General features: G+C 39.0%; 1 protein-coding gene across 5 annotated transcripts in view; it reads right to left on the bottom strand.

The window, feature by feature from the left end:
- Window positions 1-26,442, bottom strand: part of PPP3CA (protein phosphatase 3 catalytic subunit alpha) — a 309,183-nt gene that overhangs the window by 31,542 nt on the left and 251,199 nt on the right. For all 5 annotated transcript variants that reach the window (XR_002830568.1, XM_006094090.2, XM_006094089.1 and 2 more), the window contains 4 exons: window positions 25,202-25,279; window positions 22,390-22,484; window positions 6,850-6,975; window positions 4,476-4,550 (listed from right to left, as the gene is read on the bottom strand). Coding sequence is in view for 4 of the 5 variants with exons in the window: in XM_006094090.2 (XP_006094152.1) it covers window positions 4,476-4,550; window positions 6,850-6,975; window positions 22,390-22,484; window positions 25,202-25,279 (374 nt within the window). In the remaining variant the exon portion in view is untranslated. The remainder of the gene's footprint in view (window positions 1-4,475; window positions 4,551-6,849; window positions 6,976-22,389; window positions 22,485-25,201; window positions 25,280-26,442) is intronic.

Genomic DNA, 26,442 nt, shown 5'->3' on the forward strand with positions numbered 1-26,442 from the left:
TACGTTTAGTTATGTGTTGTTTTGTTAAAGAAAAAAAGCATCATGCTGTTGCAAAGGGAACAATTTCAAGCACTGTCATCAGGTGGTGAGTTCGAGAGCCTGAGAGCCAGGCAGACATTAGTATGGGTCCAAGCTCTCTTCCTTCACTGGCTGTGAGACCTTAAGCTTTCACTTCACCTTACCAGGGCCTAATCACTTCACACGTAAAACAGGGATAATCACAGTATCCATAGCAACAGGTTGTTTTTAGGATTAAAGATAATATTAACCACCTCATATCTATCCTATATAATAAAAGGCTAATATGCAAATCAACTGAATGGTGGAACAACCAGTTGCTATGACGCGCACCGACCACCAGGGGGTAGATGCTCAATGCAGGAACTTCCCCCTGGTGGTCAGTGTGCTCACACATAGGGAGCGCTGCTCAGCCAGAAGCCGGGCTCATGGCTGGCGAGCACAGCAGTGGTGGTGGGAGCCTCTTTCGCCTCCGTGGCAGCACTAAGGAGTGGGCCTAAGCTGGCAGTTGGACATCCCCCGAGGGCTCCTGGACTGCGAGTGGGGGCAGGCCAGGCTGAGGGCCCCCCCCCCCCGCCTCGAGTGCATGAATTTCGTGCACCAGGCCTCTAGTATCATATATCTATATCTATATCTATATCTCTATTTATATCTATCTCTATCATTGATATAAATGACAGTTAATTGTAAATTTTTGTTGGTCAAAAGGTAAAAAGAGTAAAGAGGTAATACATATAAATGACTTAGAATGATGGCTAACACATGTTAGCCACTATCATCATCATGGCTAACACGTTAGCCACTATCATCATCATGGCTAACACATGTTAGCCACTATCATCATCATGGCTAACACATGTTAGCCACTATCATCATCATGGCTAACACATGTTAGCCACTATCATCATCATTAAATGGTAAAAGAAAGTTGACAGAACCTGTAGGAAAAGAGCGAAATTAATCCCATACCTTTCATTCTGTGGCATGATAGTAAGAACCTAGGAAAATTCCTAAGCAAGTGGAATGCGGAAACTGAGATAAGAAAATTAAACAAGGCCAAACAGTTTGGGCAGCTTACAGCCTCCCTATGAATCATAAGATCTTATCTTCCCCAAATAAGGACACTTGAAAGCAAATGGTTTATACCTCTCCTCCCTAACCAGAGAACACATAACTTAAATCACCCTGGCTTGGGAAAATAGAGAACAAAGACCCAATTCATGCCATGTGTGCCAGCCAAAACATAGCCATCTTGGGGAAAGGGGGAAAAAGGGTGAGTTTTATCTTACCGGCTAAACAAAGAAGTACGCCTTCTTAAGACTTGCCAAATAAGATGACCAGGTGAATGTACAAACATTCCCAGATAAGCCACAACAATGTGGAAGGGGATGTTGAAACTTAGTCTGCTATGTAAGATATCTGGCAGGGAAGCTTGAAACCTACAGGAAGAAGGGTATAAAACCCCTTGAACCTTCTCGAGGTGTGCACTCAGATTAGCTGAGTTGCCAGCTTATGCTTTATGCCAAGTGTATTATGAATAAATTCCCTTGCTTAGCTTCAACACAGCTATCTGTCACTCATTTGAAATCTTTCTTATGAGACTGACAAGAGCCCAGGAAGGGACAGACACCCCTCTGACTCAGGGGGCTGTCCAGTAACAGTTCCTCAAGTAAATGAAAAGAACCTCTATTTTCTATGTGTTTTATACACACTAAAAAGAAAAAGATAGTCATGGATTGCAAAGGCACCTCACTACCTTTGACTTTTTAGTTGGCATTGGATATGGAGCAAAAAATATTGAGAAGGCCTGGAGAAATGACTCATGAAGAGATCCCCCTTCCACCCACCTTTAGAATATAAAGCAGTTGAAGGAAGAGCTTTAATTAAGCCTATTGATGTCTTCTGATTCATGTTTTCACCTCTGTAGCCAATAAGCCCAGGGGCCCTATAGACAGCACAGGGCCAGCCCCTAGAAAGAGAGACTGCAGGCTGCATTAAGGAGGGGCAAACTTTATCCTAAGGTTGAAAATAATATTACCAAAAAAAGAGAGAAAAAGAAACTTCAAGAAACTGCAGTTCCAAAGAGAGTCAGTTGCTCTTTAAGCACCTTTGAAGAAATCCATAGTTTTTGTATTATGTTAAATTAAGTACTAGAGAACATTGCTGGTGGTTTACTTCGAAATGTATATCCTAATTAGACATACTTTTAGTTAATACTTTAATTTTTTTTCTAAGAGAAAATATTTATGAGATTTGAGCTAAGATATCATGTTCTGTGGTCTGCTTAGAAAGAAAACATTCTTCAAAATACCTTGAAAAGGGCCTTCTCTCCTATAACTGAAATTAACAGGCTATTTACAAAGCAAGTGCTGATAGGCAGAGCACATTGAATGGAACGAATTATTTTAAAGCAGAGCAAGTCAAAATATACCCTTTCACATAAGTGACTGAGAAGGTGGGTTATAATTCACTTTAAATGAAGTAAATACCAAGTCTTGGTAATATTTAACTGTGTAGGAACATCTACCTGTAATAATGAAATTGGCACTAATAGGTCCTCAATATATATTTACTGAGCTAATGGATTAATGTATAATTACAAGTCTATGCAGGTAGTTATTCTATATGATATGTTACATTTTAGTTATATTGTCTTTATTATAATTATTGGCCAACGAACTTGACTACAATAGAGATTTGTTAACAAAGGAATATTATTCACTGTATTAATGCTAATTAATCATTCTTTCGAGGAATAAAAGGGACACAGTGAAAGGCATCTACTGAAAACTGTTTATTGACTTTTAAGATTTAGATTTCACCAGGTTAGGATCCTTCCTTTAGGAAAAAGTTTATGACATCATGGAAATATTATCTATTAAATGATATCCGTATCCCTGGAAAAGTTAACAGTAGCAAACTGTGGCTGTAACATATGAAACATCTAGAATCTGGATAAAGCATAAAATAGCCACTGATCTCTGGAATATTTCAAAATATATAACTATATTTACTTAAGTTTTTAAAAAGATTCTTTAGGTAATTTTGACCTATTAAAGTCTGTATATGTACAGGGTGTCCCCAAAATGTATACACACTTCAAATGATTATAAAATCAGTGTTTATTAACATACAGTTCATTTTCAAGATTAAGTGAGTTATCAGCTGTTAAAGTTTGTGCACATTTTTTGGGACACTCTATATATTTTTCCTCTCCTTCCTTATATTGTACATCCCTTGCCATGTGATACGTGACTAGAGAACAGTCTATGGAGACAAGTAATGAGACAAGAGAAGCTATAGAAGGAGAATAACTATGAGATGGTAGAGATAATTGTACATTTACCTAAGTATATAAATTTACCTAAGCATATAGACTCTTTTTTTACGAGTGAGCAAACACTTTTATTTTACATTTGCCGGCAGCATTAGGTATTTTGCATATACAGATGGGACCTACATTAAACCCCAGTGAACATTAACTCATGCTGTTCAGGTATAATTTTCTGAAAGGGCCACTTTCTCTTTTCATTTTACCTAAGTACAGCATTTAAAGGTAAAGATTTTATAAATTTAAACTTGCCACATTATCTATTTCCCCTGCCACCTTCATCCCTTATTTTATAATTTGTCGTATGTTATTGATATTACCTGTTTACTTACCTTTCGCTCTAAGCAGAATGCAGTTTCATCAGTTCATGGGACTCTTGGAACCCTGAATGTCTCACACAGAGTGTGTTCTTATTAAATGTTTATGGAAGTAATGTGTGTTCTTGCACTTTCCTCTTCTAACTACAGTTTTTTTTTTTGCTATTCTTCATTCATTTGGGGGTGCTTTTTGCAAGGACCAGAGTAATTTTTCTCTCCATCTTTACCCTCATCAATCCTTGTCTTTTATAGAGAAAGCATAATTTTCGAGGGTGACTAAATACAAATAGCATCTTAAAGAACAACAATAATTTTAAAACCTTTTAGCTTATTCATTACTTATTACAGATATAAAAATATTGGGATTGACTAATTCCAATATATTAACATATAAATTTCTTCTTTTATCATAGACATCGACATTTGAACAATCGATGGGAGCAACCTCACTTAAAGGGAACTTTTAAAAGTTACCCAGTAAATGGTAACATCTGCTAGAAAATAAAGGATTACTTTTTTTTATAAATCAAGGAGTCAAAAAGAAGTTACTTAGTAATATGAGGTACCAAAAGATGGTTTTTAAAATAGTTCACCACTTCAACAATGTTTTCAGGGTAATGGGACAATTCTCTCAGGGTTTTCATTTCTTAGGTTTTTCAAAGCAAATAAAAATTATAATCGTTCATTTTCAATAGTACATTATGTTCTTAAAAAAATCCAAATCTTAGAAATTTATTCACAGGGTTAGCTAAGAGAAGCCACCTGATTTTTCTGGCAAATACACTAGCACAAAGGCTCATGCCTCTTACCATCAAATCCATCCTCTTCTGACCCTAGTTCATCATCTGAGCAGATGTTGAGGACATTTACCAGCATCTCAGTCACTAAAAAGAAAAAAAAAAAGAAAAGAAAGAAGTCCAGATTTTTCTATTATAACCTTAATTATTACTCTGGCATTTTTAATGAGCAAGCTTAGCAATAACATTTCTTACCTAGTTTGTATATAGAATCTCTTGCACAGTAGTTTCTATACAACCCAGGTCTAATATTATTAGTTCATGCCTACAAAATCTAATAGTAAGGTTTACTGGTACAGGTCAGCAGACAATAGAGAAATCAAATATGTGGATGTGAAAATACTACAAATTTATGAAGGAGGTTACTTTTGAATTTTTATTTATGTGTACAGTGAGATCTGGATCTAGATCAGGTTATGAACTTCTGTTCAGCAGGGACTAAGTAAATGCTGGATCTCTTTTTTCATTTTTTTAATTCTCCAGAGACCCAGCACAGTGACAGGCATGTGTTTTGTGTTTAATAAAATTTGTTAATTCCTTAATAAACTATTTAAATGTAGATATTGTTAAGTCCTATATAATAAAAGCCTAATATTCTAAATGTCTGATTGTCCGGTCAGCCGTTCAACCAATCAAAGCGTAATATGCTAATGATATGCTAAGGCTGTTCAACCGCTCGCTAAGATGTGCACTGACCACCAGGGGGTAGATCCTCCGACCGGAAGGTTAGCTTGCTTCTGGGGTCCAGCTGATTGGGACTGAGTGAGACGGGCCAGACATGCCTAGGAGCCCTCCTACGGTCCTTCCCCGGCTGGCCAACCTCCTGCATCTCTCCCTAGCCCTGATCATGCACCAGAGGGGTCCCTCAGCCTGGCCTGCGTCCTCTCGCAATCTGGGACCCCCCAGGGGATGTCGGAGAGCCAGTTTCAGCCAGATCCCACAGGGGCGTCTAGTTTATTATAAAAAATACTTAAAAATAAAGGTTAGGTAAGTTTAATAAAAAATTTAGTTGAGTAAATAGATTATATAAAAGTATTATACACAGAAATTTAGTATTGCATCACTTTTACATTGATGTGCATGCTATGTACACTGAACATTTCTTAAAATTAGATTGTGTTCTATCATGAATGTAAAAAGATGATACATAAAGAATGAGTGAGTATATCACCACTAGGCCTCCTAACTTAAAGCTCAAGTTCAAGGGCTGTAGCCTTGCCTCAAAATTTTTGCTTAGGTTTAGGTCAAAACATAAAAACAAAGGGGGGAGAAAGGAAGGAAGGAAGGAAGGAAGGAAGGAAGGAAGGAAGGAAGGAAGGAAGGAAGGAAGGAAGGAAGGCCAGCCAATTGTGGAAAACTGGGGCAGGTTAATAGACAACTTTTTAAATGTAAATTTGTCTCACCTTGTAACACACTAATAGCCACTATATTTTAAATAAACTATTTTGTTGTTGTATATGTAGTCCTTCAAAATATTATAGTCATTAATCACTATTACACAATGATTCTCTTTTAAATATGTTTTTATTAATTTTAGAGAGAGGAAGAGAGAGGGAACGATAAGAGAGAATCATTGATCGGCTGCCTCCTACATGTCTCTACTAAGGATCAAGTCTGCAACCCATGTATGTACCCTGACCTGGAATCAAATCATGACCTACTGTGTTCATGGATCAACGCTCAACCATTGAGCCACACTGGCCAAGATACAATGATTCCTTTTTATATCAGAAATGTGAGGAAAGCATTGCTATGGTAACCTTTATATTTGATGACTAGTTTGTAAAATAAAATAGTACCTTTAAATTATAATATAACAAGATTTTAAAAAGGCAGTCATTATGACTTGAAGCCAGTTAAAACGGGATTTCTGTTATTTCTGAGTTCTATTATTCTGAGATTATTAATTCTCCTACTATCTCTTATTTCTTTTGTTGCCCCTTCATTCATTGTATTTGTTTAATAGGATACTCACTGACACTTTCAAATCATATCTCTCGCGGTGCAATTTGTCAGTTTTATTGGTTAGGTCAGTGATTTTCAACCTTTTACCATCTCATGGCACACATAAATTAATTGCTACAATTCTGCAGCTCACAAAAAAATATATTTTTTACCGATTTGACAAAAAAAAAGTATAATTTTGATTCATTCACATTGGGTGGTTATTGTTGTGTTGGCTGTTGTCATCTTTTTTATTTGACAATGTAAGGGAAAAGAGGTCAGTGACCCTGACTAAATAGTCCGGTGTTGAATTTTTAAAAAAATTCTTGCAGCAAACCAGTTGAAAATTGCTGGGTTAGACTAAAGTGTTTCATAGTAAAATAGCCCCATCTCCTCTCCTTCCTACACCATTCCATTAAGCATTTTAGGATCCACAACCCACCTTTTTCCCCAACAAATGGCAGAGACCAAGTGAAAACATCCATGAAATTTGGAAGCCAGTATGGATGAGGAGAACAGTTGAATTGCCTGATATTCATGACGTTGTTCTCATACTTCAATACTGCAGCTGAAAATGACAAAAAGAGTGATATTAGATTCACAAGCACATATTTCTGCTTCTCCACATGCTTGGGTTGATCAAGAAAATTCAACTATTTGACTAAAGTTCCAAAACACCAAGGCAATTAGTTTAATTAATCATTAATGTTTATGGTACTTTTGGATCTGAACTTCACTTGGTGTAATGGGTAACCGCATAATATATGAATATTAAATATGAAATGGCATTGTAATTTGGCAAATATTTATATAAAATAGTTAATCAAATATCTTTCAGGAATCGAATCCAAGAACATTCTGGTCCTACTTAATAACTGATGACACTAATAAAAGTGGCATAGCTAAGCCAGTTTGACATCATTTAATAATATAATTTATTTCTATTTTTTACAAGGCACACTTTTTCCCAGTAGAACTCACAATACTTGGACAAAATAGTTTAAATTAGATTGCCTTCTTGAGTTAATAAAGTTTGGATTGAATTCTGCATAAAATAATATGCCTGTATGTGACTCCACCCTTGATTTCTGAAAAGGATGAACCACCCATAATTTAGAAAATGAATCTGTCTTCTCACTCTGATTTCTGGATATAGGTGGATATACTCTTACATATAGATCTTCAGCCTCTCACTTGTAACCAGATTCAGAAATTCACTCTCTTTTTTTTAAAAACTGTTGTTTTGTTTTTGTTTTTGTTTTTTTGAGAGAGGAAGGGGGGAGAGAGAGAAACATAGATGACATCATCAGCTGCCTCCTGGACCACCCCCTACTGTGGATCAAGCTGGAAACCCGGGGCCATGTGCCCTAACTGGAAATCTAACTGGCAACCTTTTGGTGCATGGGACAATGTCCAACCAACTGAGCCACACTAGTCAGGGCCAGAAATTCATTCTCTAGCAATCCTGATACAGGATTAGCAGGTCTCTGTGAGTACTTTCAATGAAGGAAAAGCAATCCGTTTTAATGGTATCATCTCTTCTATGAATAGATAATTTTAGATTATAGGGAATTGTCAAGTTAAGTTTAATGTGTTTATACCACTCCCTGATGCTATTTCTGCCTTCAGGAAAAATACAGAACAAATATACCTCTGTTTATGAATAATAGTTTTTAAAATATTAAGAACAATATTCTCATATACCATCCTGAACTTAGACAAAATTTCATTTTTATTATCCTATCATGGCATAAGCAACATATTAGTGGAAATTATTGAACAGATCCTAGATAATGTCATATCCGTTGTTGTTTCTGTTTTTCTGTTTTGGTTTAGGCGTCTGAAATATAGGAAAATTAATTATTTCATTACTTAAAAATTTTAGACTGACTTTTATATAAGGGTATGTTGTAGCATGTAATTATAGATATCAAAACAAAGGTAGCCCTTACAAGTCTGTTTTTAAAAAGCTACTTAAAGTTTACTGGGTTTGAACTTTTACATTAAGATCTGCACTAATATCACTTCTTATTTAATTACTAGAAGCCCAGTGCACAAAATTCGTGAACTCCGGACTGCGCCCTCTCGCAGTCTGGGAGCACTTGGGGATGTCCGACTGTTGGCTTAGGCTTGCTTCCCGCTATCCTTAGTGCTGCCATGGAGGCGGGAGAGGCTCCCGCCACCACCGCTGTGCTCGCCAGCCATGAGCTCAGCTTCTGGCTGAGCGGCACTCCCACTGTGGGAGCACACTGACCACCAGGGGGCAGCTCCTGCATTGAGCGTCTGCTCCCTGTGGTCAGTGCGCATCAGAGCAACCAGTCATTCTACCATTCAGTTGATTTGCATATTAGTCTTTTATTATATAGGATAGAGGCTCGTTGCACGAATTCGTGCACCAGTGGAGTCCCTCGGCCTGGCCTTCGGGATTGGGCCGAAACTGGCTCTCCAACATTCCCTAAGGGGTCCAGGATTGTGAGAGGGTGCAGGCCAGGCTGAGGGACCCCACTAGTGCATGATCAGGGCCGAGAAGGGATGCAGAGGGTTGGCCAGCCAAGGAGGGACCACGGAAGGGCTCCTGGGCATGGCCGGCCCATCTTGCTCAGTCCTGATCAGCTGGACCCCAGCAGCAAGCTAATCTACTGGTCGGAGCATCTGCCCTCTGGTGGTCAGGCATGTCATAGCGAGCGGTTGAGCTGCCTTAGCATATCATTAGCATATTATGCTTTGATTGGTTGAGCGGACAACCGGACGACCGGACACTTAGCATATTAGGCTTTTATTATATATGATATATCTTTTTAAAAAATTGATTCCAGAGAGAGGATGGTTCATCCTTTTCAGAAGGATGAGAGAGAGAGAGAGAGAGAGAGAGAGAGAGAGAGAGAGAGAGAGATTGATTGGCCACCTCCCCTATGCTCCCTGACCGGGGATTGAACCTGCAACCTAGGTATATGCTCTGATGGGAATTGAACCCACCACTTTTTGATGAACAGGACTGTGCTCCAACTAAATGAGCTACACTGCCCAGGGCCCTTAATGATATCTTGAACATACACTGCTTTCTATTTTTTTTTTTAAAATATATTTTATTGATTTTTCACAGAGAGGAAGGGAGAGAGATAGAGAGAGTTAGAAACATCGATTAGCTGCCTCTTGCACATCCCCCACTGGGGATGTGCCCGCAACCCAGGTACATGCCCTTGACCGGAATCGAACCCGGGACCTCTCAGTCCGCAGGCTGACGCTCTATCCACTGAGCGAAACCGGTTTCGGCCATACATTGCTTTCATAACTCTACATTTGCTCTTCCAACTGGAATACTTTCTTAGAAACTGCTGAATATCCAAATTCTTCCCAACCTTTGGTGTTCAAACACTATCCCTTCAGTGAAATATTTTTCTGATTTCTTCTGGTGATATGTAATCTTTCTTTCCTCCGAATTCCAAAATCCCTTGACTTATACTTTTATATTGCATTTATCATTCAATTTTGGTCATAGCTATTCTATGTATATATGTAGATACCTAACATTTCTCTATTTCTTTAGGGAGAAGGACCATACAACAGATTTTCTATTTCTCTGTGCTTCACATTCCTCCTTTTCAGCATAGATGACTGGAAGCACCTTGATATTTCCCCTACCATCTTTTTCAAGAAAATTCTTCCTTATGATTCTGAACCTGTCTCATATGAGATGGCTTCAAGAGCCTTTTGCCCACCTGCTTATCAATGGCAATGCTGCTGTTAAACTGTGGTTCAGAACTAATACAATCTCCTTGGTGGGTTTGCTCAGTGCAGAGAATAGGAGAATAGATAGTTTCCTGTGATTTGGATGCCACATATATTGTATGACAGCCTAATCATATGCGGAAGTTTTCAGCAGCTGTAGTTAACTAAAATCATACTTGAGAACAGTAAGGTCTTTGTTTTGCATCATGGTTCTGCCTGACCAGTGGAGAATTACAGGAAATAGAATTACAGACACTTTGGGGTAAGAACCTCAGTGTAGTCAATATCGGTATGAAGGGAGTTCCTCGCCTCTTCCCATGGAATTCTGAATTCTGCATATATTTTTGTAAACCCATTTTTTATTCACATTAATGCTCGCATTTATGCCATATGTCATTTGGCCAGGGGATATACTCATATAGTATCAAAACATGTAAAATGAAAAGCTCATGGCAAATTACCATACCAATGCTTCTGATCCACCAGATGGGAAAGATAAAGTATTTCCTATTTTGGCTAAGTGCTACCTGAACACTGGCTCCATGGTACAAGGTCTCTATTATTTCAGAATACTGCATATTCATAGCAGGAGAGTATCCTCATAGCTTCCAAAGAATGTTTTGAGGTTCTAAGTTGTCTTTTGACGAATAATTTGCCCTCTAAGTTTCTACCAGTTTTTGTAAGCATTACAGCAGGAGGAAAGAAAATAAGAGTTTTAACTAATAGCGCCCTGCAGGAATGGGAGAGGCTTTATGTATAATACGTAATTTAATCCTTACTACAAATCTGAGGAGCAGGCATGACTACCCTTATGTTACAGACTAAGGAATTGAGGCTGAGAATTGAAGTGACTTGCTCAAGGCCATGCAACCAGCAACTGGCAGATCTCACTCATATTTAAGCTCAGCTTTTACTGATACCAAATTCACTGCTTTTCCACCTTTCCCTCTGTCTCTCATACATTATAAATGCATGAATTCTAGTCTTAGTCATTGTACTAATTTAACTTTCAATATAGTTGTCACCATTAAAGATATTTTAGCTTTGGCTAAAATACATGCTTGAGAAAAATAAAATAGGATACAAATTCACAAGTGAGAGCAAGGCTTGTCCAAAAGCTAAAACAGTTTTTTGGTAGCTGGTGAGATAAAGCGTTTATTCACTTGACATTGTTCAGCACAATTTATCTGAGTGCCTACTAACAAAGCAGATACTGTTTTTAGATCCTGTTTTATTAATAGCAGAAATAATAAATTTTAACCGTAGCTACATTTACTAAGCATCTGCTATAGTATAAATCAGGCACTATATTTGGTTCTCTACAAACAATCACAAATCGTCACAATATCCCTCAAAAGGGTTCTTACCAATTGCATTTTGAAAATAAGTCAACAGAGAGGTTGTTTGCCCGAGGCCACACTTGAGAAGCAGCAAACCTCAGTGTGGGCCTGAATCTAAAAGCCATGGTCTTCCCATCACGCCATGGTACTCTCCCCATAACTGCATAAATCATTCGATGTCTACCCAATTGTGGACACAGATTCTACTTCCACATGTAATCTTTTTATAAAAGAGCACTGAACTGGAAGGCCAAGAGCCCAGACAGCTAGGTGGATTCTGTCACTAATTACTCAGGAGACCCAGGTCACTAAATGTCTCTAGGCCTCAATGACCTCACCTAACTACATGGGTTTGTCTAGATAACTTATGACTTCTTCCAGGTCTGAGTGATGCTAATGAACTTCTGGAACACAGACCTTATCATTAGTGCAATGATGGATGCATATTCTCAGTAATTTTAGAAGCTATTAATGAAACTTTTTTCTTATTTTACTATCGTTTAAAAAAACAAACTTGAAAATGCAAGTATACCAATATGCCTTTTTTTCTTTAGCAACATAAAATATCCATGCAAAAGTACTTCTCAAATAACCTAACATTACTGTTACTCATGAATTCTGATGTTTTGTATAATAATATTACAAAAATATATGAAAAAAATGAAACCAAACAATCCCAAATATCTACAGTCACGAAATTCACAGCTAACAGTTCCTCTTCCACCTCCCACATATTCCGCCCCTGCCCCCTGCCTCTGACTGTCACTGGGATTACAAAACTTAACGGAAGCCCTAACAATGCACTCTTTTCTGAGTTGCTTGAAAGATATTTATCTCAAGTGCATTATAAATAAGACAAATGGTTGTACTTCAAGAATCACTAGAGACCACCTCCTGAGACTTCTCTGAGAAATAGAGAAAATAGAACAAAGTCTCCCAGCAAGGAACTCCTCTATTCCACACGACGACTTAGTGTCATCTAATGATTGTATCAGAGGCCTGGAGAGGAACTGTGACATGCATACTGGCCTCACACTAATCATAATGTAGAGCAGACCAGACAGCACTGAAACACAGGCTCTCCTGTGGTACCCGCAGGTATGAGGAACAGTCAGAAGAAAAGTTGGTATAATGGAAAGAATACTAATCCCCATGAATCTTGAGGCCTGAGTGCCAGTTCTCTGATGCCAAAATTACAGTCTTAAAGTTACGCCATTACTTGGTCCAATCATTTCATTGTCCCTGTAGAGCCCTAGGCAGGCACCGCAGAGATGCTTACGTAGAAGATATGCGGTCGGTGATCAAGGGCCTGCTCCTACTTGGGAGGGGCCACTGGACCTCCACTGTTTCGAATGACACAACCAGGCCCCCTGAATACAGTGAAACCCAAGGAATAGAATCTAGATCTTATTCCATTCCTTTGTCTACCAAGCTGTGCACTAATTGCTGCACCATATCTAAGTCTGTAAATTAAAGGGGTTTCACTTACTGTAAAATTTGAAATTATTTTTATTGATTTTTTTTTGAGAGAGAGAGACAAACATCGATTTGTTGTCCTACTTATTTATGCATTCACTGGTTGATTCTTGTATGTGCCCTGACCGGGGATCGAACCTGCAACCTTGATGTATTTATACAATGCTCCAACCAACCTAACTACCCCATCAGGGCCCCACATTTGAAATTCTGATGAGGCACAAAACACATTTCATAAGAACTTGACAACATTTCTCAACATCTTGTTTACAACTGCCATCACCAGGAAAACCCATGACGGGGCAATAGGTGACAAAAATAGAAAGATCAAAAGAGAGCTTCTAATTTAAGGGCAGTTGTGAAAATACTGATAGCAAGATGCACTGACTAGCTCACCAAACCATGAGCTCAACACATTCCAAGTGGGTCAAGTGAGTATCAAGGGGAATATAAAGCTCCTTTTCTGAATGACTTTAGTAACCATAATGCACCCAACACACTTTGGGCATTCTCAGCTCTTCTAGGGCTGCTTTAAAATAGGGGAGAGGAGAAGTCAAAAGAATGGAAATGACACATTTTATTCCCTTTCTCATCCTTCCACTAACATTTTTTATCTCCTATCTCCAACTGACCATCCATTCCCATCTTCAAAAGATGGGACACAGGGTCCAAAGAGAATCAAAGATGAGAGATAGGCAAATGGGGGCACTCCGAAATCATTACAATCAATGCAAAAAAAGAAAATAAAATGCACAATAAACCTGGGATATTTTTTTATTTTCAATTCTTTGACCCACAGATACCCTAGCAGAAAAACCAGCCTCATTGTGTTCTTTTGGCAAAGTCCTACAGAAGGAGGCAGATGGCTCAATAGGTAAAATTTTTCAGGTGGGATCTATGTATTCATATGTTCTTTGGCAGTGGTTTAGGATTATGCTGATACGTTGCATGAAAAGGTTTTTGATTCTGGGAGAGAAGCTATAGTGGGTTTTTTTTTTAATTTGCATTTTCCCATAAAAATTTTAGGGTACAATTTTCATTTAAGATTTTATAAAGATATATATGTATATTCACATATATGCATAGTGTTCATAGTACACATTCTTAGTTAGCATTTATGAACAAAACCTTTAGAATTCTTCCAATTCAAAATCTGACTTCTAACTCCTTTCCTTTTTTTATTCCCGCCATAAATGTCCTCTACTTGCCTGATGAATTCTGTTTTCAAAAGATCCGTAGACTATCCTAGGTTTAATAATCATTATGTGTTTAATTCTACCAATATTCGTTAGGTTAAATAATAAACATATTTGCTAAATAAATGAAGGAATTAATTATTTTGGTGGGGTGTTATCTTATTGTTTTGTATTAGTAACAAAAGAACTATTTGGCCTATAATTTCTTAGCAAATATCAAATAAAAAATGCTACTGTAATATATATTTACATTTTTTATATTGAAATAAATGATCTGGGCAAACAGTTGCTCAAGACCAATTAGGAAGATCTTTAGATTTGAGATAATGGCAGGAAAAAGTAAGAGTTGAGAAAGTCATTGCCATTAGACAAAGTATCTGAGTTAATTTTATTCAATTTCTAAAGCAAGTAATATTACATTTATGTCTCTGGCTGTAAAGACTCCAAAAATGCTTTAAAAATGTTTATGTCAATGCCCAAGGTTCTGTCCATGCTTAAGACAGGCCTAAGACTCTAGAGCAGTGATGGCGAACCTATGACACGTGTGTCAGAGGTGACATGCGAACTCATTTTTTTGGTTGATTTTTCTTTGTTAAATGGCATTTAAATATATAAAATAAATATCAAAAATATAAGTCTTTGTTTTACTATGGTTGCAAATATCAAAAATTTCTATATGTGACACGGCACCAGAGTTAAGTTAGGGTTTTTTAAAATGCTGACACGCCGAGCTCAAAAGGTTCGCCATCACTGCTCTAAACAGTAGTGGCAGCATTTCGCAGAGCAGATCCCACAGTGCGGATGAGCGCTGGTACTTTTCCCGACTACCAAGCATTCCCGTCTAGCTTTCTGGATCCGTGAGCTCTCTAGTATCTTCTAATACATCTCTGCACTGTTAAAATTAGCCAGAGTGGGTTCTGGTGTTTGCTACAAGCACCCTGACCTATGCAAGGGCGACGAGGGAGAGGTCCTATTCCAAGACTATTCCACAGAGGTACCAGCCACGGGATTGACAGCCTGATAACGCTGCCATCTAAGGAAGCGGAAGCATGCCTCCATTTAAATAGCTAACAGCTTTCATGGGGGGAACTGTGATCAGGTGCACTGGGCAGAAGGTGGTTAGAAGTTCTGCCCTGGAGCTTATATACTGCCTCTCTTTTTCTTAACCTACCTTAATATTGATTTTTTTCTTGGTTGTCATTTTAATCTTTGGTCTTGATTGCTAAATTATTCTGTTTGCCATTTTGATTTTCCTCTCAAATCCAAAATACATTTATTTAATAAATTTACTTAATTACTTAATTTTACTGTCAGTAGCTTTTCCTGGAACTGAATTATATACCACTGGATGTATATTTCTCTACATCTATCTCAAATATCCATTCACCCATCCACTCACCTACCCCTATGACAACTCCTCTAAACTATTGGAACCACATAGAACCTACTGTAACTTACCTTATATTTTCTTGAAATACAGGTAAATCATAGAGAAAAAAATGATTTAACTGTTTACATCAAGGTTTAAAACAAATTTTCCCAGAAGTTCATTATAGTTTTCAGCTAAACTAAAACTAAAAAATGTAAAGCAGAATGCACATTTGCCAGTGTATTTCTGAAAGATTTTACTCTACCATTGCTTAAATATCGCTTCCTCAGATAAGCTTTTTTTTTTTTTTGTCCCCAAAGACTAATTTCTACCCTCATGTCATACCACTCCTTTCTTTGTAAGTATTCTCTAAATATATTTAGATAATTCTTGGTGGAATTCTTTACTTAATGTCTAGCACACTACCAGATTATAAACCGCACTAGGACAAAGACCCTGTCTGTCTCTCTCATATCCCCAGCACCTATATAGTGCTTGGTATATAGTAAGTTCTCAATAAAGGTGTGCTGCATTGGTGAACGGATGAGGTTAAAAGTCACGTTTACAGGTGCTAAATTATCTAGACAGAGGAGGTTGGAAAGGAGGAAGAGGGGGATCAGAAATGTTTCATTACTCTATTTTCTTTCTGTTTGGCATATTTGGGTAATTATGAAGTAGCTTTTTCCTCAGGGTTACAGATTGACAGGAAATAAAATAATTCAAATGTGAAAATTGCTCTGCAAATGTTTAACTGCGATTTGGAAAGGATAGAGGGTAGTAATTTAAAGTGAGATAAAGCTCTGTGAGTCAATACTGATAGGGTACTTTTGGGCACTGCCTTGCTATCAATTCCCAGAAAGAAAATGCTTTAATCAATGCCTGCATTGACTGCCTGCTATGTAAAAGGCGTGCTACTTGGCTGTACTGTGTGTATCAAAAAGCCCTGCTTCAAATGAATTCTAATCTTATCAGGGAGACATAGGAATGCTAACTCTAGGAAAAGCTAACTAGAAAAGAAATGAAATGATAAGTACAAGGGTAAATGATCGGTTCTGCAGGCATTCAGGGGAGGACTGTCTACAGTCTCTAGGGCAATACAGGCTGAAATGGGACTAGTCCATTTCCATGGGAGGAGACCAGGGAGGCAAGTGTTTTAGATGGAAAAAAGGGTGTGGCAAAGGTGTGGAAAGGGAAAGCCGCAAGTTGTTCAGGGCAGTGAGCAGAAGAATTTGGCTAAAGTAAAAGGTTCATCCAGAGAGCAGCATAAAGGTAGCTCAACCAGGAAAGTGAAATGATAACTAAAGCTGAGGAGGAGGGATATTCTGCTAGGAGCTCCTGTGAAGCCCTGCACTGACACGGGGCATCGTAACAGTGTCCCCATGGCTGTGGGCCCCAGGCTGTTGAAACCTGATGTACTTATCTTTCCATTTCAGTTACAGGAAAAACACAGGAGAGGGGCAGAATTACAAAACCAACCAGAGCTGGCCTGAACCAAGATGGTGCTGAATCTGACCTCCAGGAGACCCTGAACCTCATTATACCCTGAACCTCATTACACCCGGAACTTCATTATACCCTGATTATAACACACTAGAGGACCGGTGCAGAGGATTTGTGTACCGGTGGGGTCCCTCGGCCTGGCCTGCGGGGATTGGGCCGAAATCAGTTCTCGGGTGACACACCCTGGAATCAGGCTCCCTCCTCTCTGGTTCCGGGTGTGTCACCTAAGAACCGCAGCTGCCAAGACACCGCAGCTCGGCCCTCTGGTCAGTGTGCATCATAGCTACCAGTTGGAGCGCCTGCCCCCTGGTGGTCATTGCACGTCATAACCACCGGTCGGAAGGTCAAACACTTAGGTATATATATATATATATATATATATATATATATATATATATTTACACACACACACACACACACACATACAGATTAGCATGCTAACTGACACATCCTTGGGTGCTTTAACAGATCTGACGCAGACTATATAAGGAAAGAGAAAGGATGGGATCCCAATTCTGGGAAGAAACAAGCCCTCTCCCCGCCCCAAAAGTTAATATATAGGCCTCCCCCTCATTATACTGTCCAGATAATAATCCCCTCCAGACTTCTCTAAGAGAAGTTAATCTCTGAGTTTGACTCCTGCTTCTCCATCCTCTGGCCACTGAACACAGCCTGTGCTGCTGAACTCAGTCCCATGTTTGGCTCCAGGACACCAAACAGAGAAAGAACCCTTGAAAAGACAGCGGGTCCTCCCTGGGACTGGGTCCCCAGAAAGGGGTCCCGGACCATCTAAATTGGTAACAATAGCAATATAAAATATCTAGTGATGAAATCTTCATACTGCACAGCATTTATTTCTTATTTTACAGAGATGTCACTGCATGCCAATACAATCAGACGAGTTAGTTGTTTCATGGCAGAGCCGTGATTCACACCTACATCCTCTGTCCAGCGGGCCTCCTGCAGGAGTGAGCAGGAGTGTCAGAGCGAGGAATCAGGAGCAGGGAGGGGGTGAGAAGACAGCTGCCTCCATGCAGACCAGGAAGGACAAGAACCAAGTGAATGGATGTAGGCCACACTAAGGGAAGGGACACTTACAGTCATAACTCTCTGAGAGCTGCCTTTAATGAACAAGAATGAACAACGAATCAGAACTATTGGGCATTTATACATAAAGCGGATCACACAACTATTATCGGTTTTAAAATGGCAGAATACACCCATTATTCTCATTCTTTCATTTTGCCAGAAAGCTATTACTTAATTTACAGAAGCTTTAAAAATCAAATCAAATCATACCATAACTAGTAAGTTACAATTCCAGAGACCTGTATGGTCATCTGTTTCTAAGACTCCAGTAATTAATCCAGAGACTCTTCGCTGATCTTTCCATTGACTGTGTGTTGAAGGTGCTTGCAACCCAGTTTTGTTGCAGTGTATTTTAAAACTCTTGTGAACATTTGTTTGATTCAAATACAGTAAGCCTCACTTCCGCAGGGAATAACTGCCTCCCACTCCCATATTCTGTACACAGTGTTAGCATGACAACTTTAAAGCGCTTCAGAAACTTTACACTAAAGCCTTTTGAAATTAGGCTCAAACCGAAGAATATATCTTTCTTCTTCCTATTAGTTTATTTTTTTCCCCTCAGAAGAATTTTTTCTTTTATGAAAAAGTTCCCAAAATGAAATGTTTTGTCCACTTTCTCAGATATCACGATTCTACCCCAAAGGCAAGAAAACACAGTGAAAAAACTACGGAACCTCAAAGCTAGCGATGCACTGATGGCTACTGTTTTCTCAGTTCTCACCTGCTGAATCAGAACCATAGCAGCAATGCATACACACTGCATGTGGGAAATAGCTATGGGCTCCAGCAAAACTGCGTTACCCAGCATGATGATGAAAGGAAAAGCTCCAAGTCTGTTCTTACGGAGTAAAATCCCAACTTTCTTCTTCTTCTTCTTCTTCTTTTTTTTAACTGCTTGACTCTTTAGTTGTTAAAAACTTGTAAGGCCCTGGCTGGTGGGGCTTAGTTGGTTGGAACATCACCAAAGGTCGAGGGTTCAATTCCCAGTCAAGGCACATGCCCGGGTTGTGGGTTTGATGCCTGGCAGGGGCATGTATGGGAGACAACTGATCCATGTTTCTCTCTCTAAATTCAATAAAAACGTATCCTCAGGTGAGGATTAAAAGGAAAAAAACAACAACTTGTAAGTATAGTACATGCTACGTAGTAATCAGTCTCTGTCCAGAAAATTACTTGCTTGGGCACTTGCTTCACTAGACTTAATAGAAAAATGTTTTAATAACATAAAACAATATAAACCTGAGTGTTCACATTTCACATACTTTGGTTAAATGACGGGATCATGGTGGGACATGCGAGGTGACCTCCTGAGTTCTGCGCTCACTAGCAATACCCCAGGCGCCCCTCTGGTACAGGACGAGGACCCCTCATCCCGTCAAAGGGAATGAGCTACTCCTGGTTTTAGATAAAAGGCTTCAAGGTTGAGGTTTTGTCTGAGAAAAAAGGCGGCTGCTGCTTGAAAGTAAAAAAGTTTCAAAAACTTTATATTTTTCCTCTTTCTAAACAAATGTTAACCATTTTTTTAATGCCTTGAGAGAGAAGAGGAGGAATTCAAACTGATAGTCATTATGACTTTGATTAAATTTAGTTTCAAATCACATCTCTCATTCTTTCTCTTTATATGCCCCTCAGAGACCTAGCCTTTCCCCAGGATAATCAGCAGCCCCCGAGGCAGCAGAAGCCAGCAGCCAGGACCTGACCCATGGTCACAAGGTCTGGACCGCTGGCAGGCTAAAGATAACATTTTGACCTAAGTTATGTTTCAGTTCCTGAGCCCTAAGGTGAAACCACCTCCTGGCTACGTTCCCATGAGTCTGGACGGACGGAACCAGGAAAAGACCTCAGAACTATTCTCAAAACCTGAAGAAATAATTTATGACCTTTTCCTCACCTCTGACCAATTACCTCCCAGCATGACCCCGAACTTCCAACCCATGGAGTACTGTGATTCTGTCCTCTGTAATCTGTAACCTACACGCCACTGGGAGTCAGGTCTCCAGAGCATTCGCTTCCTGTTCCCCTGGATGGCGCCATTCATCAGTAAAGTAGCCAATTCTTCTCCACTGCAACTCTCAGTGGCTAGTGCTTGGCTCTGCCAGCCTGAGGTGGACAAACACTTCCTGTTTTTTAACACAGATCATATTTTACCTTAAAAAAAGTCTTTTCTGAGCATGCTAGAAAATTACCCCTTGTCAAATGTACTTAGCATCAGACTCTCTTACTTTATATGTAATCTAATTGTGTCATATATATATATATATATGCATATATATGTATATATATGCATATATATGTATATATATTTACTTATTTAAATCTTCACTGGAGGATATTTTCTCCATTGATTTTTAGAGAGAGTGGAAAGGAGGGAGGAGAGGGAAGAGGGAGTGGAGCGAGAGAGAGAAACATAGATGTTAGAGACACATCCATTGGTTGCTTCCCGCATGCTCCCCAACCAGGACTGGGAATGGAACTGAAACCAAGGTACGTGCCCTTGACCAGGAACTGAATCCGAGACCTTTTGGTCTGCAGGCTGATACTCTTATCCACTGAGCAAACCAGCCTGGGCGTGTCTTATATGTTTATTCAATCACCCAAATGTCTTACTTTGTCAGCAGGCTTATAAGCCCTTGGCATACTGAGAACATGTTTTCTTATACTTTGCATGCTTCTCGCCACAGAATATGAAAAGCAGCATCTTTTATAGGAACTAGGCTACGAGAAAGGGGGGACTACTGTCCCTTGCCCCTCACATCCATGGTTGTGACAGAACTGCACTGTGCCTACTGAGAATCCTGCTCCCTGGCTCAGAGGAGGCCCCACCTCAGTCTAAAGGGCTGTATAAGGATGGCATGGCTGCAGCGCACTCCCGCCAGCAGGTGTCACTCTCTGGGCTGTGGGGGTGGTGAGGGAGAGTCCTGCTCTGAGTAGGACAAAACAGAGGTGTCTGAGGAAAGGGGAGGATCAGGGAGATAAATGGCAGCACTGTAATTACAGGAGGTTTGCCTTTTGGAGCAGGATCCCTGACAGATCCAGAAGGTATGGGGGTCAGGGTCCAACCCGGAGCAAGAGGAGGTGGGAAGTTTTAAGCAGGAAATCAGGGCACAAGTGAAAAGGGAGGCCTACTTTCCACATTCCCTGTGAAATACAAGACACAAAAAAGACAACCACCTATTCATAAGGTCTGAGGCCACAGAACAGGCGCTTCACTATCAAGGTGGCCAAGGCCTGCCTCAGGCATCTGGACTCCAGCCTGTCAAGAAGCACCTATCACTTAGGCATGGGAATGGCTCCTACTCCCAGGAGTTCAGGCTGCCTTTTCCTGCCTCTGCCTGGCTGTATCTCAGCTGGCAAATACTATTTGATTGCTTTTTCTCTTTCCGTCTCCATTTCTCTTAATCTCAGAAAGCCACGCTCAGACATGAACTACCCAGACCAATGCCAACTATAGGTAATGGCTTTTCCCATTTTACCACCCATTCTGCCACACCTATAACACTTCTCATCATTTTTGAATAAAGAGATTACCTTGATGAAAGGAGATAATGTGTCCCCTGCTCCTCCTTTCTTCCCTGAAGTCAGTAAATAATGCCCTCTTGTTTCCTGGGCTCTTTCAGGCACACAGGTGTGGAGTTTCAGAAAGGAAGTGCAGAATGCCAAGCCAAAACACCTGGGCCTGAGCCCAGTTCACCAATACCTAACTGAGTGACACTGGGCTAGGCAATTAACCAGGGACTCACTGCAAAATCAAAGGAGCTGGAGGGCTAGTGACCTTTACTTTGAAGTTTAATACAATTTTTAAAAATCTAAATGAATATTTACTTTCCTAGCATAGGATCTGACTCATGGTAGGTTCTCAATACATGCAATTTGAATCTGAATTTCAAGCTATAGATAATGTATGCTTATTTTTCTTGATTCTTACAAGCACAACCACACTATTCTTATTTAAATCCACACCCTTCTTAAGGGACTTGATTTTGGATTCCTGCCAAGTGTAATTTCTTCCTAAGCCTATAATCTCCAGAGCAGTAGCTGTCAACCCTGCTGTACATTAGAAGCTCCTGGAGAACAGTTAAAAAAATAACAGCATCTGGGCCCCACCTTTGACCCATTGAATACTTACCTCTGGAGATACTGTTTGAATTTAGATCAAACAATAAATGAAAAAGTAAAGGGAAAAAGAGGTAACAATGCTTTACTAAAACCAAACCAAAATAAAAAAGCTTAAGAATTATTACACATATTGTAGACAGCCATACGAGGGATTCAAAACCACTTACCTTTGTTATTGTATACATCTAAGTAGTTCGGTGCTGAGAAAATCGTAATTAGAGAAGGGAAGCCTGTTGTTTGGCTTTTCCTGTACATGCGATACCTAAAAACAATGAATGCAAGTTAGAGCAAGTAGGGAAAAAAACTATAGTATCAAACTGTCAATTTAGAAACACAAAATTAAAATTCAGTTTTATCATTCAAAGAAAATTTGATTATATAGCATTAAACAAACTCTTCTCTCTAAAGTCTGTTATACAACATCAATTCATTTCAGAGGTGAGAATAAAAGCATACACTCATATAAAAGTTTGAAATAGGTTTTTTCTAAGTCCAGCAGACACAGTGGAGGGTGGAACTCAGTGAAAATCCATTTCCATGTGTTCAATAGAGAATACAGGCTACTTTTTAGCCCTCTACCTACCACGTTTTTCACAAGCCTGCCAATATATTTGACATAAAAAGACTCAATAAGCAAAGCAATATGTAAATCTTTCCCACAAATAACCAGGGTGATTATTCTATTTATCTACAATATTCTGTTACAATTATATTTCCCCTTTTGCTCAGCCTAAGTGATTTGCTTTTCAAAGAAAGTTTGATTAAATCTATGGGCTTTATGATTGAAACTGTTTCTACTTTAGAATTTATTTATTATCAATCTCTTGTGGTGTCTGCAGGCCAAAGATTATTGTTTCAGCAGGGTGATATTTAATCAATCAGTGATGAAAAAGAACATTTGCAAGATCTTTGGAAATCAACCAACAATCCAGTATCTTTTTTTTTTCTAAGACAAAATAGGACTCTAGTTTCAAATAACCAAAATACACAGAAAATTGGCTCTTTTCCACCAATGTGAAAATGTATTTCATAACTTCTATGCAATAGATTTCAGGAATATCGGTTTGGAAACATCCCTATATGGCACATAACAAAATTTTATCATTCCTTGGGTATTGTGTGTCAATTATTTCTGGCATGTCCAATTTAGCTGGGTTTTAGAGGTGCCTCAAATAGTACCTTTTAGTACCAAAAAGATTCATTTGATGTGAATACTCAAGAGGAATTTATCGGCTGAGATGGATTCCCCATGGTCAACCAAGGTCCCAAATTTATGAATAATAATATCTTAGTGGTCATTTGCTGACAGGGCCTTCTCAAGTATACCAGTTAGAATCTCAGACCAAACTCTTGGCTTCCTGAACTATGGCCTGCTGGTTTAGCTGTCTGACTCAATGACTGCAGGGAAACTCTGGTTTTGTCTTCATGAAGGACGGAGACCTGCCCTGTCCAATCAGAACTGTACAATTTGGATACCTCATTTACATAAAAAGGACCTAATTGAGAATCTTGGCAGGAACTTTCCCTATAAAAGAAGACCTCCCCTTTGTCTCAGTGGGACACGGTTTAGGTTGCTACCTAAATCTGTCTCCTGGGCTACCGCTACTATTGCTGAAATAAAATCTTATTATTTTTTATTATAGTCTAAAATTACTTTTGGTTTACATTCTAGAATTATTTATTCTGCTTATGGGACTGAGCTTTGTTTCGGGTAAAATCAGAATGTGAAAGACAGTACCACTCTTAATCCTAGCACCTTGAGTTTATAAACCAGGGCTGGCTATGGCATCCAATAAAAACAAAGAAACTGGATGACACAATCTCAATTGCCCCAGTGAATCAAGCAACTGCTCATTTTAAACAGAGTTGTTGATTTTAACTGATGCACATAACATATTTTCAAATAAGCAGATGATTTCAGTGGGATTAAGATCAATGTGCCTCCCCGCAACTGCACAGTTGGGACAGTCAGCTGAAAAAGCATGGAGACACCCCTGCCCTGAAAAGTGAAAAAAAATTTTTTGAGGATCTGATTGGTTGGGTATACCAACAGTTTACTTCAAACATCAGCAACAACAGCATGGAGCAGGGAACATTGGATCAGATTATACCTGTTGACTGAATGCTTGAAAAAAGCTAATTCTGAAAGGAACTTAGGACCTGCCTTGATTCAAGGTCATAACAGACATGGGGTTACTTCAGAATGCAGGCATGTACATTCCCAGGATCAGCACACAGGTTATAAAAATTACTGTGCCTCCATTTCAGAGAATTCAGAACCTGAAGGGATGAGTTTAAGCATTTGAAGGCAAATACTGCTTTTCAGTGGAGCCTACTTTCCTGGACTTCCAATACTAAAATAAATTATCCTATTTTTCCCTAGTGCAGATTTAATGCAACATCAAAGTGAACATCTGACATTTCTTAGTTTTCTAAACCCTTAAAATTGGTCTATATTTAAAAATTTATCAGATATTATATGGTGATTTCTGTTAGAGTTAGACTATATGATTTTCCCCATCATTTAAATGTTTCTGTTTTTGTCCGTTAAAATTCTATGGGGACCAAGAATGATATTCTTTAAACAAGAGTACAACATGCAATATCTGTTAAATATTTCTTTGTAATTCTCATTCACCTTGCCAACTAAGACTGGTAATTTACTCACTTCTGGGACAGCGGTAAGAGCAGGAATTGAAATAAGAGGAAGTGCTCTTACAGTGTTTAAGAAAGCCAGCTGAAATGGTTACCTGTTCAAGCTAAAAACAGAAGAATTTCAAAGGGGAATTGACAATACACCTGCAGCCATTCATTGCCCAGGACCTTGCCATATCTGTGACATCAGAAGACAATTTTAAGACTGAATTCCATCAGCGACAGAGCCTGGCCAAGGGAACAGCCGCAGCCTGAGCGGAGTGAGGGAGCCGTGACAAAGGGACAAGGAACGCATGCTTTCCATAACCCCACAAGACTGCTCACCCTGCATCCTGGGCTTCATGGGCTCGGAGGATAGATAACAAGTTATTGTGCTGTAAGAATTCACAAACAGCCGGGTAACTGCCAGAGACAAAAAGAAAAGAGAAGCAACTGTTAGGAAATCATTAAAGGGAACAAATTTACCTGTAACATCAGACCTATGTGATCTGACCCAGCATAATGAGACATACATCATTCATGAAACAAGCCTCCTGGCTCTCTAAGGACAGGTTTTCCCCTGCGGCAGAGAAAGCACCCAGAGTTGTACATTTTACATAATGAGAAAGGGCTGGAGGTGCATGAATTGGAAACAGAAGGAAGGCTATTATATAACAACACCAAAAAAGTGTCCACTTGGAGAGAAAATCAATATTATCAAGTCTGCCTTTACACACAGAGTGAACAGAACCACAAATATAACATGAGGATGGAATTTAAAATGCAAGCCTCAATTTTCTCAAACACAGCCCTGTTTGTATTTGGGTGTGTGGGGGGGCCTGAGCGTTCCGCAGAGAAGACTGAGGGAGTGGGAGAGGGAAAGTGTGGGAAGTCAAGCTATCAACTTAAGTATGGTTACATTAACTGACTACATCATTCAAAATCTAACCAGAATTATGGAATTCACAAGGTTTTAAAAAGTGTACCTTACATATGTTCAATAGAACTTGATCTTAAATCTTATTCTTTATCTTGACATAATAAAATTATCAAAATTCAATCAAGATAATACTGTCTATTAAGAAAATCTCAAAATGAAAGATGAGAACTTCATTCAAAATGCAATTCAAGTTACAAATTAAACTTGAAAAACCTTTGCAATCACTTTGTCTCTGCTCTAAGAATTTTGAAAGAGATAAATGTATGCCATAAAAATGAATAAATTTTAGGTATTTCAAATCAAAGGACAGCAAGCCCATGCTTGTTTTAATATAAACTGCAGCTATCCACAAACTTGAACTACATATGCCGTAGAAGACAATTCAGCGATCATAAAAATAACACTTAGCAAAAATACTTAGTATATGTCACTCAAATAACTTATCACAAAAGAGAAGTTGAAAATAGTTTTTATGCTACAGATCTAGTAAGAATTAGCTAAGCAACAGGATAAAAATAACATTAAGATGGCGTACCATTGTAGAAATCCTATATGATAAAAGGCTAATATGCAAATCAACCAAACAGTGGAATGACTGGTTGCTATGACGCACACTAACCTCCAGGGGGCAGACGCTCAATGCAGG

This window comes from Myotis lucifugus, unplaced genomic scaffold, assembly GCF_000147115.1.
Source record: "Myotis lucifugus unplaced genomic scaffold, Myoluc2.0 scaffold_129, whole genome shotgun sequence".
Taxonomy (NCBI): domain Eukaryota; kingdom Metazoa; phylum Chordata; class Mammalia; order Chiroptera; family Vespertilionidae; genus Myotis; species Myotis lucifugus.